At 49.3% G+C, this 14,399-nt stretch overlaps 1 protein-coding gene across 1 annotated transcript; it reads right to left on the bottom strand.

Moving 5' to 3' along the window:
- Window positions 1-875: 875 nt before the first annotated feature.
- LOC123022104 (transmembrane protein 47-like) lies at window positions 876-11,468 on the bottom strand. Its single transcript, XM_044427524.1, has 3 exons — window positions 11,068-11,468; window positions 2,333-2,473; window positions 876-1,618 (listed from the first exon to the last, which is right to left on the bottom strand). The coding sequence occupies exons 1-3, from the start codon at window positions 11,267-11,269 to the stop codon at window positions 1,437-1,439; spliced, it is 525 nt and encodes a 174-aa protein (XP_044283459.1). The 5' UTR covers window positions 11,270-11,468; the 3' UTR covers window positions 876-1,436.
- Window positions 11,469-14,399: the final 2,931 nt, after the last annotated feature.

The raw sequence follows: 14,399 nt of genomic DNA on the forward strand, positions 1-14,399 counted from the left end.
ATCTAGATGCATGTGTTTACGGATTTTTCTAAACCAGTGGTGGAACATCTGGGGCTACGCCAATTGCTGCTGGAGTCTGGCCTCTTTCAGCCACAGGCAACATGGCCAGAGCTGATGGAGGTTGAAATCAAAGGAAAGGAAAGCCGCAGATTTCCCAACCTATTCAAAACTGTATAACGTGGATGGATAGTCAGGCACAGTTGTGTACACTTGGAGAATAAACGCCTGGATCAAAATCACCGTTTGAGTGGTGAAGGAGGCAGTTCCTGGAGAGTAGCGGATCTGGTACCAGCTTCTACTTGCTATCATGAGGACATAAGCTGGTAGCCAGTGTGTTTGAAAAGCTCTGTGCTGGCAATGGAGTTTGGTGGGATGAAAGCAGAGGGGGAATTCTCCAAAAGCCCGATAGGTTGACACACATCAGCTCTCCGGTGGTGCTGGACAAAAGCACACCAAACACCAACCTGGTGTGAAATGAGAGCTGACCTTCCCCCAGCAGCTGTTTGGGAACCCCTCTGTGCTTCGACATTCAGACTGCCTCTTTGTTTTGACAGAGCAAGCATTGTGATCAGCGGGGCCTATGTTTGATCCCGGCCTTTCACAAAAGAGGCGACCAAGCTGAGCACGTCCTCTCCCCCGTACAGCATCAACTGGATGAGGAGCATTTGTCTGGCCGCTGCTTTAGAAACGCCGTGCGCCTCCTTGGTTTCAATGCACCCCATGCGACCTTTTCCTTCCACACCAAGGAAGCCCCCCAACCATGACCTTTTCAACTCCAACGCCGCCACAAGCCCCCGTCCCCTCCTTCCTGACTGCTGAGCTGTTCGAAGCTTTCAGATTTGCCACACACACAAAAACCACGCCAGGTGGCCACCTCCTTTCAATATGCCATTTATTCATCTCCGCAGCTGCGCAAAACGGAACACTTTCTGTACAGGGTGGCAGCCCAGAACAGAGCCAGCCTTTGTGAGCTCTGGGTCTTCTAGGATTGTGGGGATGTATCGACAACGGATTTACAGGTCCAATGCAGTCTCTGCCCCTCCTCCCATTGTGTCAAGGGTGTGTGTCGGACACCTCAAATTAAGGCAAGCCAAGTTGCTTTTTTAAAAAAACAGAAATGAAATAAAGACAACCTTTCCTGCATGGAAAATGACCAGGAGGAAAAAAAGAGAAAGATTGCAAGCTAATTATTTTGCGGAGAGTGCTCATACATAGCTAGGATTCCTCTAATCCTTTGAAGAGTGTCCAGCCCAAGACCTTTGTGTCGTCCTTTCTCAAGGATGGCTTTGGCCATCTGATCTTGCCACGATGGAAGTGTGCCTGTGGAAGGATCGAGTGAGCCCAGGAATCCCCAGGAAATCCACTGCTTCCTCCACCTCATCGTTCTTCATCTGATCCCATCCGTCAGACCATTCAGTCCGGCTCCCTTCCTCGCCTCAGTAGTATGCATCTTCATATGCATCTGTGCGCAGGCAGGAAAGGATGGCTGCCCCCAGCATGAAGATGGCAGAGCCCCAGCCCAAGCCGTAGCCCCAGTTGAACTCGTGGTAGCTCTTCAGCATGCTGCTGTCGATGAATTTGATCGGGTAGAGGATTAAGGCGCAGACTTGCAGAACCACTAGGTCGATGAAACAAGTGAAAAGGCTGGTTAAAGAGAATCAGTGGCTGGGTTTGGACAACACAGTGATCCGAACTTGACTACGGGTTGAGTGTGAGTTATTGCTGAACCATGGGCTGCCGCTGAAATGTGGTGTCGAAACGTGTTGTCTGAACCCAGCCAAGATACCAGACCATGGTGAACAACCCATAGTTCACAACTCAGTGATGAACTGTGGGTTCTTTTGTGGGTTGTTTCTGATTAAGAAGTCATGGCTCATTAGCACAGCTTGGTTCAAACACAATAACCCACTTTCAGCAACAACCCACACTGAAGAAAACCAACAATAGAAACAGATTTGGGTATTTCTAGTATTAAGTCATATGATTGTACAACATGCTTTTGCTTTCCTCCCTTGCTTAATTACTGTATGTTTGACACACATATGGATAAAGTTGTGTTATCTAACGTTTGGGATGTTACTCATCTTTGCCAGTTTACTTTCCCAATTGTTGTGGGCTGGGATACACTTCTTTTTTGATCTAGATATCAAAGTTACTTAAGAAGAAAGTTAATTGGCTTGCTTCTGTGAAATGTAAATTTAGAAATTGTTGGAATCGGTATATATGCACAGACATTTGAACTTGCAACATTTTATACAACTGTATGTTTCGGGGGCCAGGGCACCCCTTCTTTATTCACACAGAAAAGGAGTGAGGAAAAGAAATCCCGTACCTGCTGTAAAAAGGAAGACAGCGACAACTCGGTAATAGCGTTTGTAGGTGCCCCGGCAGAAAGAAATCAGCGACATAAGGAATGACAACAGAGCGATGGTAGCTGCAGTCAGGATTAAGATGAGAGTAGCCACTTGCCAGTCTGGGAAAAAAAGTAATAAGGAACTTCAATAAACCATCAGCAGAGAAGAGGCTTTCTTCCTGCTCCTAAGAAAGCTGGAGAAATGCACTAGGGCCAAAGTGAGCCAAGATTCTGGTAATCATGGCTCACTGTAAATAAACTCATGCTAGTAATGCGTTCATGTTCCTTCTTGCTTGGCTCTTCCTGCCACAGTGAGCTGCAGCACTAGCCAGAAAATAAAAGTTCACCATGTCATCTGAAACTGGAATCCTGGAGCCAGGCTATGTAAGCTAAGGACAAATCCTGATTTAATTATCCTTGCAAAAGGAGGAACAAGCCAGGATCCTTTTGGACATCATGGTGCTCTTACTTTCTAGTTGGTTTATAGTAGAGGGATGAGTCAAAGAGCAGCAAGTATGGCCGGCAAGGAATTTGCTATCGTGCTCTCTGAACATAGCCAGGCTTACATTATTTCAGTGCAGGAAGCTTAAAGGTGCAGCTCCAGGAATGTTCCCCATCTGGCAGTAATGCAGTTCACTGTGAGAGAACCTGGTGATCTGGGTTTTAGAGTGGGGTAGCCCTGTTCTAACTTTTTGCTTTTTGTCAGTTCTAACTTTTTGTCAGTTTTGACTTTTTGTCAGTTCTAACTTTTTGCTGTGAGGTGAAGGCTAAGATGGTACCACTCCCATTCCATGGACAAAAGCTGACTCAAGTGGCAGCTGAATTTCTCTGCAATGCTCGCAGTGGGACAGCACCCTCCACCACATCTGAATGCAACGGACTGACTTGGGGGGTGCAAGGAAAGGCACATGACTCAGTCTCTCTTTCAGCACCCTGCTGCCGCCCCAGAGAACCACTTCACCCTTCCAAATGGTAGGGCCGGCCTCTCCACATGATCCCCTGGGATGAACGCGGCTGAGAATGCTGATTTGGAATGCCAAGGATTCCCAGCTTCGAATAGCTCACTTCATTCATCCCCTGAGCGTGAGAATAAATCAAAGGCTGGGAATAAATCAAAGGCTGAAATTCAACCTTTGTTGTTCAAGAAAAAAGCAAGTGCGAGCTGCAAGGAAACATCGGAGGGTGGACCGCTCCCATTACAGCCGGTCACCTGAATCCTGATGGGCCGTTTCTGGGGGGCTCCCTCCCTCATTTTCTGAAAGTTGTTGTACTTCCACAAACCTTGAGTTCCACCCAAACGATCAATTCCTCCTGCTTGAGTGAGTTGCGCTGTTCAGGCTACCTAAGCAACCTCATTCATAGACTGAATAGAGGGAACGAGTGCTATTCTAGCAGACACAGGAGTCGAATTTTCCAGCTAGGCTGTCCACCCCGTGCATAGAAAGTGCAAGCAAAATCAGCATTGAAGTATCCTGGACACAATGCTATGAGAGGAGCAGCACAAATGACTTGTCAAAGGCCTGTGAACTTCACGCAGATGCCAAGCTGATTCTCCTGTCCCAAGTCCAGATTAAATACTGTATCCCACTGATCTCCATTATTTCGCACAACTTAAGAGCAAGCACTGATTATTCGGATTCCAAACCATCTGGGGTATTCTATTGCATAGGCGGGCAGAAAGCTGAACTCCCAGTGTTTTAGACTTCCATTCCCACCGTTCTTCAGCATCAGCCATGCTGGCGGGGGCCCACAGTTGCTGAAGCTGAACCTTTACTTTATTTTAAAGATGCATAGACAGCTTCCTATTCTGCAGTGGAGATTTCAGAGTGGTGAACAATAACAGACAAAATAAGTGGAAGACTGAAAAAAAGTGCATTAGAAACAGAATCAATACAACCGTGGCTGCTTAGTTCAGAAATGCTTCCTGGAATCAACATGTTTTCAGTGAATGCTGAAAGCGATGCAAAGTGGGCGGCTGGGTGATCTCAGAGGCAGGGAGTTCCAAAGAAATGAAACCGCTATGCTGAAGCTCTAAGCAACTGGGCAGGTTTATATGCTAGTACCTAAACCTTAAACCTGGCCCAGTAGTGAATGGGCAGCCAAGGAAGTTCCCTCGACAAGGAGATGCATGCTGGAAAGGGGCAGCTCCTCACAACAGCCAAGCTGCAGCAGTCCACACTAGCTCCATGTTCCAGTGCAGACTTCCAGGGCCTCCACTTCCCAGTCTTGAGGTTACTAGTCCCTCTACCAGTGGGGCCAAGCTGGCCTTGTTCAAGAGAGGCTGCAAGCTGGTGGATCAGGCAAGGACATGCCAAGCTGCTGCAGTGGATCTAGGAATAGCCCCGACTGCAAGCCCAGTCTTTCAGGGAGAGTGCAACCCCATCCAGAACAGGGAGTGTGTGTATCCCTAGGACTTGGGAACTATCACCCAGAGACCTTCCGTCGTGCCAGGATTCCGCTTCAGTTTATTGGCCTTCATCCAGCCCATTACCAGACTAGGCCCTGATCCAGGACTTGTATAGCCTCACCTGATTCAGATGTCACAGGGAGACAGAACTGTGTGTTATTGACACACTGATGGCACTTAGTTCCAAATCCCCTAATAAATAAAACCTCTAATGGCTGAAGGCAGAGATAACCTAAAGAGGCAGTCATCACCTTCCCTGATTCATAGTCTGCTGTTTTGTGCAAGTGTGGAATAAGCACAACATCAAAAACATAGAAATGGTACAGACTTTATCTCCTGGAGAATCCCAGTTTCATTTTTAAAAAAGAGAGACATCTTAAAAAAAAAAAAAAAAGCAATATCTAAGCTTCTAGTCCTTATGGCAATGAAAATGGCCTTGACAGCATGTGGACAATGCTTGACAAATTTCAGAACCTAAGGGGCAGTGTTTCAGTGCCCTGTGTAGCTGTTTGCCCCTCCCCATGTTAACAAAATACAAAGTTAATATATTTGCATGTTTATTATTTTTTGTTTGGAGCATTTCTATCCCATCCTATACAAAAGTTCCAAATATGCAAACATTTGGGGGCATGACGTATATAGATCCCAGAATATGACCTGATGGTGCAAAAGAGAACACACACAAGCATCAGCGTAGAACAGCTGGACCAGTGGGGACATTTTGACTTGGCTCAAAGCAATTTCTCTCCCACGTTTTACTGGTGCGTTCCTGGAGAGCGAGTCAAGCCATGGCAGAGGCAGGACCGAGGGGGGGGGGGGTTTCATGGAACAGCTTTCCAAAGGGACTCGCAGAGAACGGGCATTCCGATGCTGGGAATTATTCTAGGCCTGTGTCAGCTGGAGCAAGCCAACATAGAGAAGCATCTGAAACACCAGCCCCTTTTCTCTGTCCAGCTGTTCTGCGACCACAAAGGACCTGTTCACAGCCCCTATCCATCAGCAGTTTATTGTGACCAAGTCAGACGGGGCACCAAGCAGAGGGTTTAAGGATACCTATGAAACCGGGAACAAAAGGGGCAGCTCGCTTTTGGGGAGGAACCAGTCCATTTGTGCAAGTTCCCGTTCAGTACATCCCCACAGCTTTTAAAATACATGCTAGCTGTTGACTTAGCCTGGTGCTGACTGTCAGAGTCTAGTGTCTGACTTCACTCCTCTCTCACACTGGCAGGCAGCTTTCTGCTGCTTCACAGTTACATGACAACCCTCACTTTGCACCCCCATCCCAGCTTTGCCAGATTGCCTCTTGGCCGAATCAGGCATACAGAACATGCTCCCATCTGCGTTTTGAGTCAGAGGTTTGCAGGAAACTGTTAGCAGCGGACTTTATGAAAAGCAACGACGCAGGGAGAACCTGAGTCGTCGGAGCTGGTCCTCGTGTGGCTGGCATGGCTCGGAGGACTCCATAGGCTGGCCTAACAGTAGCGAGCTAGCTGGACAGCTCATGGAATAAAAGAAGAGTAGAGCTGGAGTGTGCCCATGAGGCCAACCTCCTGCTCAGTACAAGACTCCAGGTTAAGGACCCCTGATAGCTGGCTGTTCAACTGCCTCCAATGCAGGAGGCCCCATTACCCCCCAGGCAATGGTTTCCATTGCCGCACTGCTCTAACCCTCTCCAGCCAGAATTTGGCTATTTATTCCCATGTGCCACACTCAGGTGTGGTTGAGAAGAGACCCTGGCCTCCTCTATGGAACAGCCTTTCCTGGGCCACACACGTCTCTTCTCCAAGTTAAGGGCTTCCAGACCCATGATGATTCTGGACACTCTCCTCTGAAACCCCTCCAGTTTGTAGACACCCCACTTGAAGTATGGTGCCCAGAACTGGAGCTAGTACGCAAGATAGGGACTAGTTAGTGCCAAACGGAGGGGAAACAATCTCTCTCATGATTTGGAAGCTATATTTCTATGAATGCTACCCAAAATGAGGTTTCCTATCTAAATAAAGTTGCATTCTGGAAAAGAGGGAGAGGGGTGTGTGAGTGGTGGATGGTGGAGAGGGTCTTTCATGCCTCAATCTGTGCATGTTACCAGCACCCAGCAGAAGACTCTGGGAGTGAGCAGGTGGCCAGCCGCCGAGCTGAACATAAATCACAGGTTTGCCGTAGAAAATTGCCCACATCTGTTGCTCCTCGTGCTAAGACTAAACAGCCCTGCACAGATGAGACAAATGGACACACTTATCCCCTCTCCCCGCTTTTAAAACATCCCACGCTTCAACTGCTGCGAACAAGAAACAGACGAGATCGATGTCTTTGCAGCAAGTTGCTCGGCTGCCTTCCCTGGGGTTGGTAACCCTGACCTGAATGCGCCGCCTGTCCTGCCTTCCCTCCCAGAAAGCAGAGCCTGATGCAGAGGAAGCACGTTACTGACCCTTGCTCTCTTGCTGGAGGTGCCCGAGTTTTTTGCTCAGGAGAAGCTCCTGGATCCTTATTTGCAACTGAGAAAGACAAACATTTCCCTGAGCTTGCAGTGCAGAATCTCTTTGCCACGGAAAGGGACCTTTTGTGCCGCTGGGCTCCCTGCAGTCCTCCACAGCACAGGGCCTGGCCTCAAAGCCTTGGGAAAATCTGTTATCTCAGACCGGAGAGAGAGCTGCAGGGATATGCATGGCAAGAGGCTCATGTTGAGCAGAGTGACTCCCCAAGGCCCAGCCACGGCGCACGCCACCCCCCACCCCAGCCTGTCCTAAGTCAGAGGGTTCGGATCAGGATGCAGGCGGTTTCTGCCTGCCTCAGTGTGATCCGAAAATGCAGCAGAGGGCAGTGGCACAGCTCCACGTGCAGCCCTGCAGGACTCCTAGTCCTCATTGCAGCTTGAGACGAACCCTGGGGTGGCCTGGTTCTCAAGGAAAGGGCAACAACCTTTCCAAGGAAATCCTTAACTAGCAAGACTCAAGTCCTGCTAACAATGAGGAGGAAAGGGAAAATGTGCTCTGAATCCAAGTCAGATCAGGCAGGTCATGCACAATGCCCTCTATCACCTTCAGTCTCAGACCAGAGAAGGCAGCAGAGGTTTCTCTGCAGAGATTCCTCCAGCCGAGCATGGAGGTTTCACTGGTTGGATGCAGAAGCTCGGTGAGTCAAATTCTGTTCCCTGCTTTAGAAAGAGGGTGGGATAAAATACAATAGATCCGTCTCAGATCTGTTTTCCTTACTCTCTTCAGTTTGTAGAAATGGGTTTTTATTGCATAAACAAATGCCATTTACAACATAAGAAGAGGCTGTACTTTGAGTTCCCAGAACAGCATCCAAAAATGCAAAAAAACTGCAAGTGAACATAATCCCTGGAAATTGCTGCAAAAGAGATTTGTTTACTATCTTTGCAAAGCAGATTAGCTCCCTTTCCTGCCAGAGTACAACTTTTTTTTAACTCAAGCACTTCTGCAAAGGCAACCAACGTTATCAGACCTACATTCTGATGCCTACAGATTAATTTGAAGGTTGGGGGAACCCCTGACCTATATATTAGTCTGAGAATGTTTGAAGGAGCGAGCTTTGTGAGCATAAGCAGAACTATGTGCCATAAAGTCATCCCCGACTTCTGGCGACCCTATAAATGAAAGCCCTCCAAATGTACTATCCATGATAGCCTTGCTGAGCTGTTCTAAATGCAGGGCTGTATATGCAGAGTAGCGTACCAAATATATTCAGCACTACCAAATATGCCCATCACAGCCAACCTCCTAAACACCTTGGCTTAGCCCTCCAAACCATGTACAGCTCAAGCCGCAGCTCTAAAAAATAATGCAAGGGAGCAAAGGCAAATGATATATTAGACTGTATTAATCCAAGTGTCGCTTCCAAATCATGCAATGTACTGGTTTCTCTCTATTTGGCACTAGTTAGTACTGTGCTGTGCCCAGTCCTGGGCTCCACAGTTTAAGAAAGATGAAGACAAACTAGAAAAGGTTCAGAGAAGGGTAACAAATATGATCAGGGGACTGGAAACAAGGCTCCAGAAGGAGAGACCAGAGGAACTGGGCTTGTTTAGTTTCAAGAGAAGACTGAGGGGAGCTACGATATCACTTTACAAGGCTGTCACACAAAGGAAGGGCAGGATCTCTTCTCAGTCACACCAGAGTGCAGAACATGGGATGATGGCTTAAGTTACAGGAAGCCAGATTCCGGATGCACCTCAGGAAAAACTTCCTGCTAGAACAGTCTTGCAATGGAAGCCATTCCCTCGGAGGTTGTTGGCTCTCTCACACTGGAGGCATTCCAGAGCCAGCGGGCGGCCATCTGTCAGGGATGCCTGAACTTGGGGTCCTGCACTGAGCAGGGACTTGGACTCAGTGGTCTTACGGGCCCCTTCCAACTCTGCTGTTCCACGATTCTATGGTAAGAGAGTCTATGGACTCTATGGACTGGGCACTCCTCTTTCCAGTGAGCAAAGGCATTTCTGGATTGCCCCAGCTTTTTGCTTTTTAAAAAGCAAACAGCAGCCACTCCCCTTATAGCAAGACTCCTAGCAGCTGTGGCCCTGGGCATCAGACACAGGCAACCTGGCATCCTCCAAATCCTTCGGGGCACAGTTTCTTTCAGCCCCAGCCAGCATGGCAAATGGCAAGGAATTGCGGCAGCTGTACTGCAGAACATCCAACAAACATCCAATGTTGGGAGTGGATACATGCGGAAATGCAAAACAATCTTTAAAACTAAGTGCCCTATGAGTCCTAAGAATATGCTTTCGAATCTAATGTCAGAGGCTCTTTCAAAGAATATGCCAGAGTTATTTAAATATATGACAACTGCAGCAAGAATTACAATTGCTTCTAAATGGAAATCATCAGAATCCCCAACAATTGAAGAACGGAAAAATAAGCTGGCAGAATACGCAGTGATGGCGAAATTAACTAAAAATGTAAATAGAATGCCAGTTGAAGAATTTAATGATAAATGGAAATTCTACTATATCCGGCATGATTAATGGGATGTAAAAGGGAGTTCTTTAAAAAGTAGTTGAGAGTTTAAAGCCATTGGAAAATTTGTTGGCGTCCAGAATAACAACTTGTTCTTTTCTGAACTCCCATAGATTGCTGAATGACAGAAAGATAGATAAATTTGAGGGTCTGAATGTATCAGTTTCATGTTTAAAATCCCTTGGCAACTTTATTCTATTTTACTTTATATATACACACACGTAGTAATCCTTTTTGTACTTTATGTTAAGAAAATATAATTTAAAAAAAAGATCCAAAGAGCACCACGTGACTATAGATGATGTAGAGCTTTGCCTTGGCATTCTATCCAGCCCTGCCAATGATCAGGGATGATGGGAACGGTAGTCTAACAACACCAGGTTCCCTGCACATATCTCAATATCATGAAAACTCTGCTGCATCCGACCTTCGAACAAGAAGGTGATCTAGGGTGCCTGCCCAGAAGTCTCCTGGAAGTTCATGAGAAGGGCACTGGGAATGGGCCCGTCACCTGCCAGTTACCCCTAGCTCAGGGCAGGCAGAGGCTGTCCCCTCCAGCAAAGAGGGACCAGTAAGCCAAGCCGGCGTCTCGGTTTCTACAGCAGTCCCGGGAAGCAGCAAAAAGCAAGGTACCAAGGAAACAGGATGTTTTTGCACCCCAGAAACCAATAAGTGGTTGCGTACTGATGAAGTGGATGCAGGTGGTGACAGACCACACCATAAGAAAAGGCACGGCCTCTCCAGCCCAGGTGCTGCAGGTGCTGGGCATGGCACGCACCCATCAGGGCTCGCCAAATGAGGGAGCTGCTGCCAAGCCACACCTAGAATAGGTGTGAGCAGCTTGCCGGGTTCCCAGGCATGTCGGCGGTCAGCATGAGGGTGGGCAGCACATGGCCCTCCAGAGACTTCCAACTACAACTCCTAGCATCTCTCACCATTGGCTAGATTGGCCAGGAATGATGGAAGTTGTTGGCCAAAGAGCCTCACCATCTCAGGTTGTCCCCTGGGTCTAGAGGACACTGGATACTGGGAAAAGCGGACAATGGCTTTGGGGATGCCACAGGACTCTCTTGTGTTGACCCCTGTATTCATATCTACCAATCGAAACCTCTAGGGACCAGTTGAGTTCCACAGGCTGCAGTTTCCACATCTCTGCTTTAGGAGAAAGCACAAGAATAAAAACGCAGTTCACCATCTCCGTCTGCCTTTTCCGTTTCCAAGAAAGGGTTTGCATGCCAAAGCAAGCACCATTCCCGACAGAAGGAGAGGGTTCCAGACCGGCATCCAAAGAGGCAAAAGCTTTCCCCAATCCCGCACACACACCCCCTTACCAGTGTGGAGGGTAGAGAAGCACTTCCAGACGTCCGGAGCTTGCCTGCAAGCCTCCCAGAGGGAGAGCGAGTAGCGTTCCGACGTGACCCAGGCGGGGCTGAGCAGGGCCGCCACGTCCAGGACGAGCGCGATGAAGGCGCACAGCAGCGCGATCAGCTTGAAGGGGCGAAAGAGCAAGCCCTCCTCCTCCGCGGCCGACATCCTCACGACCCGCTCCCGCTCCCCTTGCACGGAGCCGCGCTCGCTGGCGGACAGAGCCGACCCGGGGCAGGAGGAAGAAGCTGTCGGGGGCGCGCCCGCTCGCTCGCGAGCAAGGAACCCGCGCCGGGCAAGATCGGCTGGCACCAGGGCTTGGCGCGGCGGCGGCGGCGCGTCCCGGCCGGAGTTTGCACGGCGGCGGCAATAGCAGGCGCAGCCGCTTACGCACGTGTCCCTCCCGGGCCCAAAGACCGCCCCCGGCTCTGCCCTGGAGAGCGGCCGCCGGATCCTAGAGGCGGCCGGGCTAGGGAGGTGGCCGGAGGGGCCGCTCGGCTTGCCCGTGCACGCACGCTTCCTCGCTCTGGGCGCGACAGCTGCGATCCAAAGGGCAGTTGGAGAAGGGCAGCAACCGACGGGACGAGCAACTTTCGAGATGCAATGCGTGACTTTGGCACATTTCAACACCTCCAGGCGCAATCGTGCTCTCCAAATGCAGTTCTGGGTATGTTTCCCTAGGATTGCCCCGTTCAGTTCATGGGGCCTTCCTGCCACACAAGCACCTATGGACCTGGACTGCTCATAAAGTCACGCAGAATCAGAGGGAAGAGGGATCTGTTACCAGCAGTGCCTGGACAGATGCCTGGAGGGAAAGCCACAAGCAGGCCCTGTGCACAACAGCTTGTGCTCCCCAGCCGCTGAGTTCAGGCAGCACAGCAAAGGCTGGGTGTGGGGTGCCATGGAACCATGGGTTATTACTCAAGTGGGACGTGTTTATTGAATTTATATCCCACCATTTTCTGTAAAAGAACTCAAAATGCCCTGCATCGTTCTTGCTGCTCTCCATCTTATCTCCACAACAACAGCCCTGTGAGATAGGTTGGGCTGCGAGTCTGTGACTGGCCCAAGGTTGCCCAGCTGGCTCTGTGACCCAGGTTGGCTGAGTCCCAATCCCGTGCTCTTAACTGCTACACCACACCGGCTCTCATGTTCAGACTCACATTATCTGAATCCAGTTGTGTTAAGCCGCCATGACTTGTTATGCTTGGTTGTTGGATTGCAAACTGTGTGTGGCTCACCATGGTTTGTTATCTCAGCTGGGTTCAGGCAACACATGAACACACATTTCAGCAACAGCCCACCCTGAACCCATACTCAGCCCTCGAGTTTGGGTTGTGTTGTCTGAACCCAGGCACTGGCATACAAAGACCACCTCTGCCTGGTACTGCAGGCCGTCTCTGGCCCTCATCAACAGAAGTCATGGACAGCCTTATCCTCCACCTGCAAGGGTCATGCAGAACAGCCCCAGTTCGGCCATCCTTCGCATGCTGAGCGCTTCAGTGGCGGCAGCACCATCACCACTAGGACCACAATCTAAAATGGTCCTATGGACCTACCTAAAGTTAGTAAGAAGGGAAAAGCTGCATAATTGGAAATGCTCTCTTCCAGTGCTTTCAGACCTAACTAGATCATTAGATCAGCCTTCCCCAGCCTGGCTCCCTTGGGGTGTTTTGGATGTCAGCAACTATCAGCCCCAGCCAGCATTCCAATGGTCAGGAATGCTGAGTGTTACAAGTCATTTTTCTCACTAAGCATGCAGAAAATTGTGCCTTTAATATACCCTCCTTTTTTACAGGTGGAGGAGGAGTTTTTTAACAGCCACATTCTCACACTGTGGGTCCAATTCTTTCCCTGAACTTTGGTTCACCAGACATGTTCTGAAATGGCAGTAGGAGCCCAGCTTTGCCCTGTGTTCTGGGCTGGAGAATAGCGCTCCCCCCTCCCCACCTCTCTCGGCTTCCCCACCAGCTTATAAATAGCCAGGTCAGCTGCCAGGGAGCCACGAGCTCAGCAAACTGGCTGTAACATTACCCAGGAAGGCAGAGGAGAGGAATGCATTGCAAGTTCCCTGCTGGCTCTGTGCCAGTTTATGCCAACCGCGTGCATGGGAAACAAATTCTTCTTACAGCTCATCCAGCAGTATGACCTGCTAGAATGGCACAAGGCAGCAAGATCATGGTGTAGACCAGTCCTCCCCAATCTGGAACTCCCACAGATGTGCTTGACTACAACTCCTATCATCTTAGGGGTTCTTTCTAAGGGAGTCGGACAGCAGGAGTTGTGGTCTGGCATGTCACAGAGTGGAATCCAGGTTGGGGAAGGCTGATGCGAACCGTACCTTTTCTCAGCATAGCTAGAAATTTCACCATCACATCGGCTGGGGCAGAACCTCACTCCCTTTGCTCCCACCAATCATCAGCTGGTTTCCTGACTTTTCTGCCGTTTCCCCCTCCATTCAAAAAGACTCAACAGAGGCCTCTCCAGCAGCATAATTATCGGCATAAAAGCTTGAAGCGAAAACAGGCTGGCATTTTTTGGCTCGTCCACATTTGCCTTTAGTCCCATCCACCACTGAAATGCCCTGAGAACATCTCTGAAACAGAGTCCATCCCTGGGACTGAGGGGTTCAGCACCTCTAGCAAACATACACAAACAGGGAACATTGTCTCCAGAGCACCGCTGTTGCTCTGCATTGTCTGCTAGACCTGGAGTTTTGCCCCTCAAGCAGCCGCTTTTCAGAGGGGGGGGGCTGTGGAGCCCTCAGGTGAGTCTGTGTCCCTGCCTGTCCAGACTCTTCCCTTTCCCTGAACCTGAAGCACCCCTTTTACTTCCCTCCCAGACTATTCCCATGCCAACTGCAATGGGAGGGAGAAGAGGGGTTTGGAGTGCTTTCTAGGAATCCAAAGAAATCCATAATCCCTTAGATGCTGCAGAAGGGCTACAGGATTGCCCCAAAATCAGCCCAAGAAGGGGAAAGCCTTCAAGTATTTACCACACACTAAATGTTGGTTCTGGGGAAAGAGGGATGGAAAACTGGGGAAGGGGGATGGCGTGAATTCCTAAACAAGAGCAGTCCCTGCTGCAGCGTGTTATTGGATTCCTTTACACAAAGCACAACTGTTATTAGATGCAAAACTGCTTGAATGGCTTTTGTGCCTTTTATCTTGCACGTATGGACACCACTCTGGGATGCCTTATGGATGAAAAGCAGTTAAGTTCATACATTTTTACAACAGGTAAATAAGCATGCTTTGCTTTTGCCTTTACAAGAAGAAAATGTGTAGCCCTTCAAGCT

This window comes from Varanus komodoensis, unplaced genomic scaffold (genome assembly GCF_004798865.1).
Source record: "Varanus komodoensis strain SLA01 unplaced genomic scaffold, ASM479886v1 scaffold18_3, whole genome shotgun sequence".
Taxonomy (NCBI): Eukaryota; Metazoa; Chordata; class Lepidosauria; order Squamata; family Varanidae; genus Varanus; species Varanus komodoensis.

Bases quoted from the DNA above. Each gene is read 5' to 3' on its own strand.
- LOC123022104 (XM_044427524.1), bottom strand. From the start codon at position 11,269: ATGTCGGCCGCGGAGGAGGAGGGCTTGCTCTTTCGCCCCTTCAAGCTG. The intron at 2,474-11,067 runs GTAAGGGGGTGT...TTTTTTTCCCAG, and splicing joins CTTCTCTACCCTCCACACTG to ACTGGCAAGTGGCTACTCTC. The intron at 1,619-2,332 runs GTACGGGATTTC...TCATCGACCTAG, and splicing joins TGTCTTCCTTTTTACAGCAG to TGGTTCTGCAAGTCTGCGCC.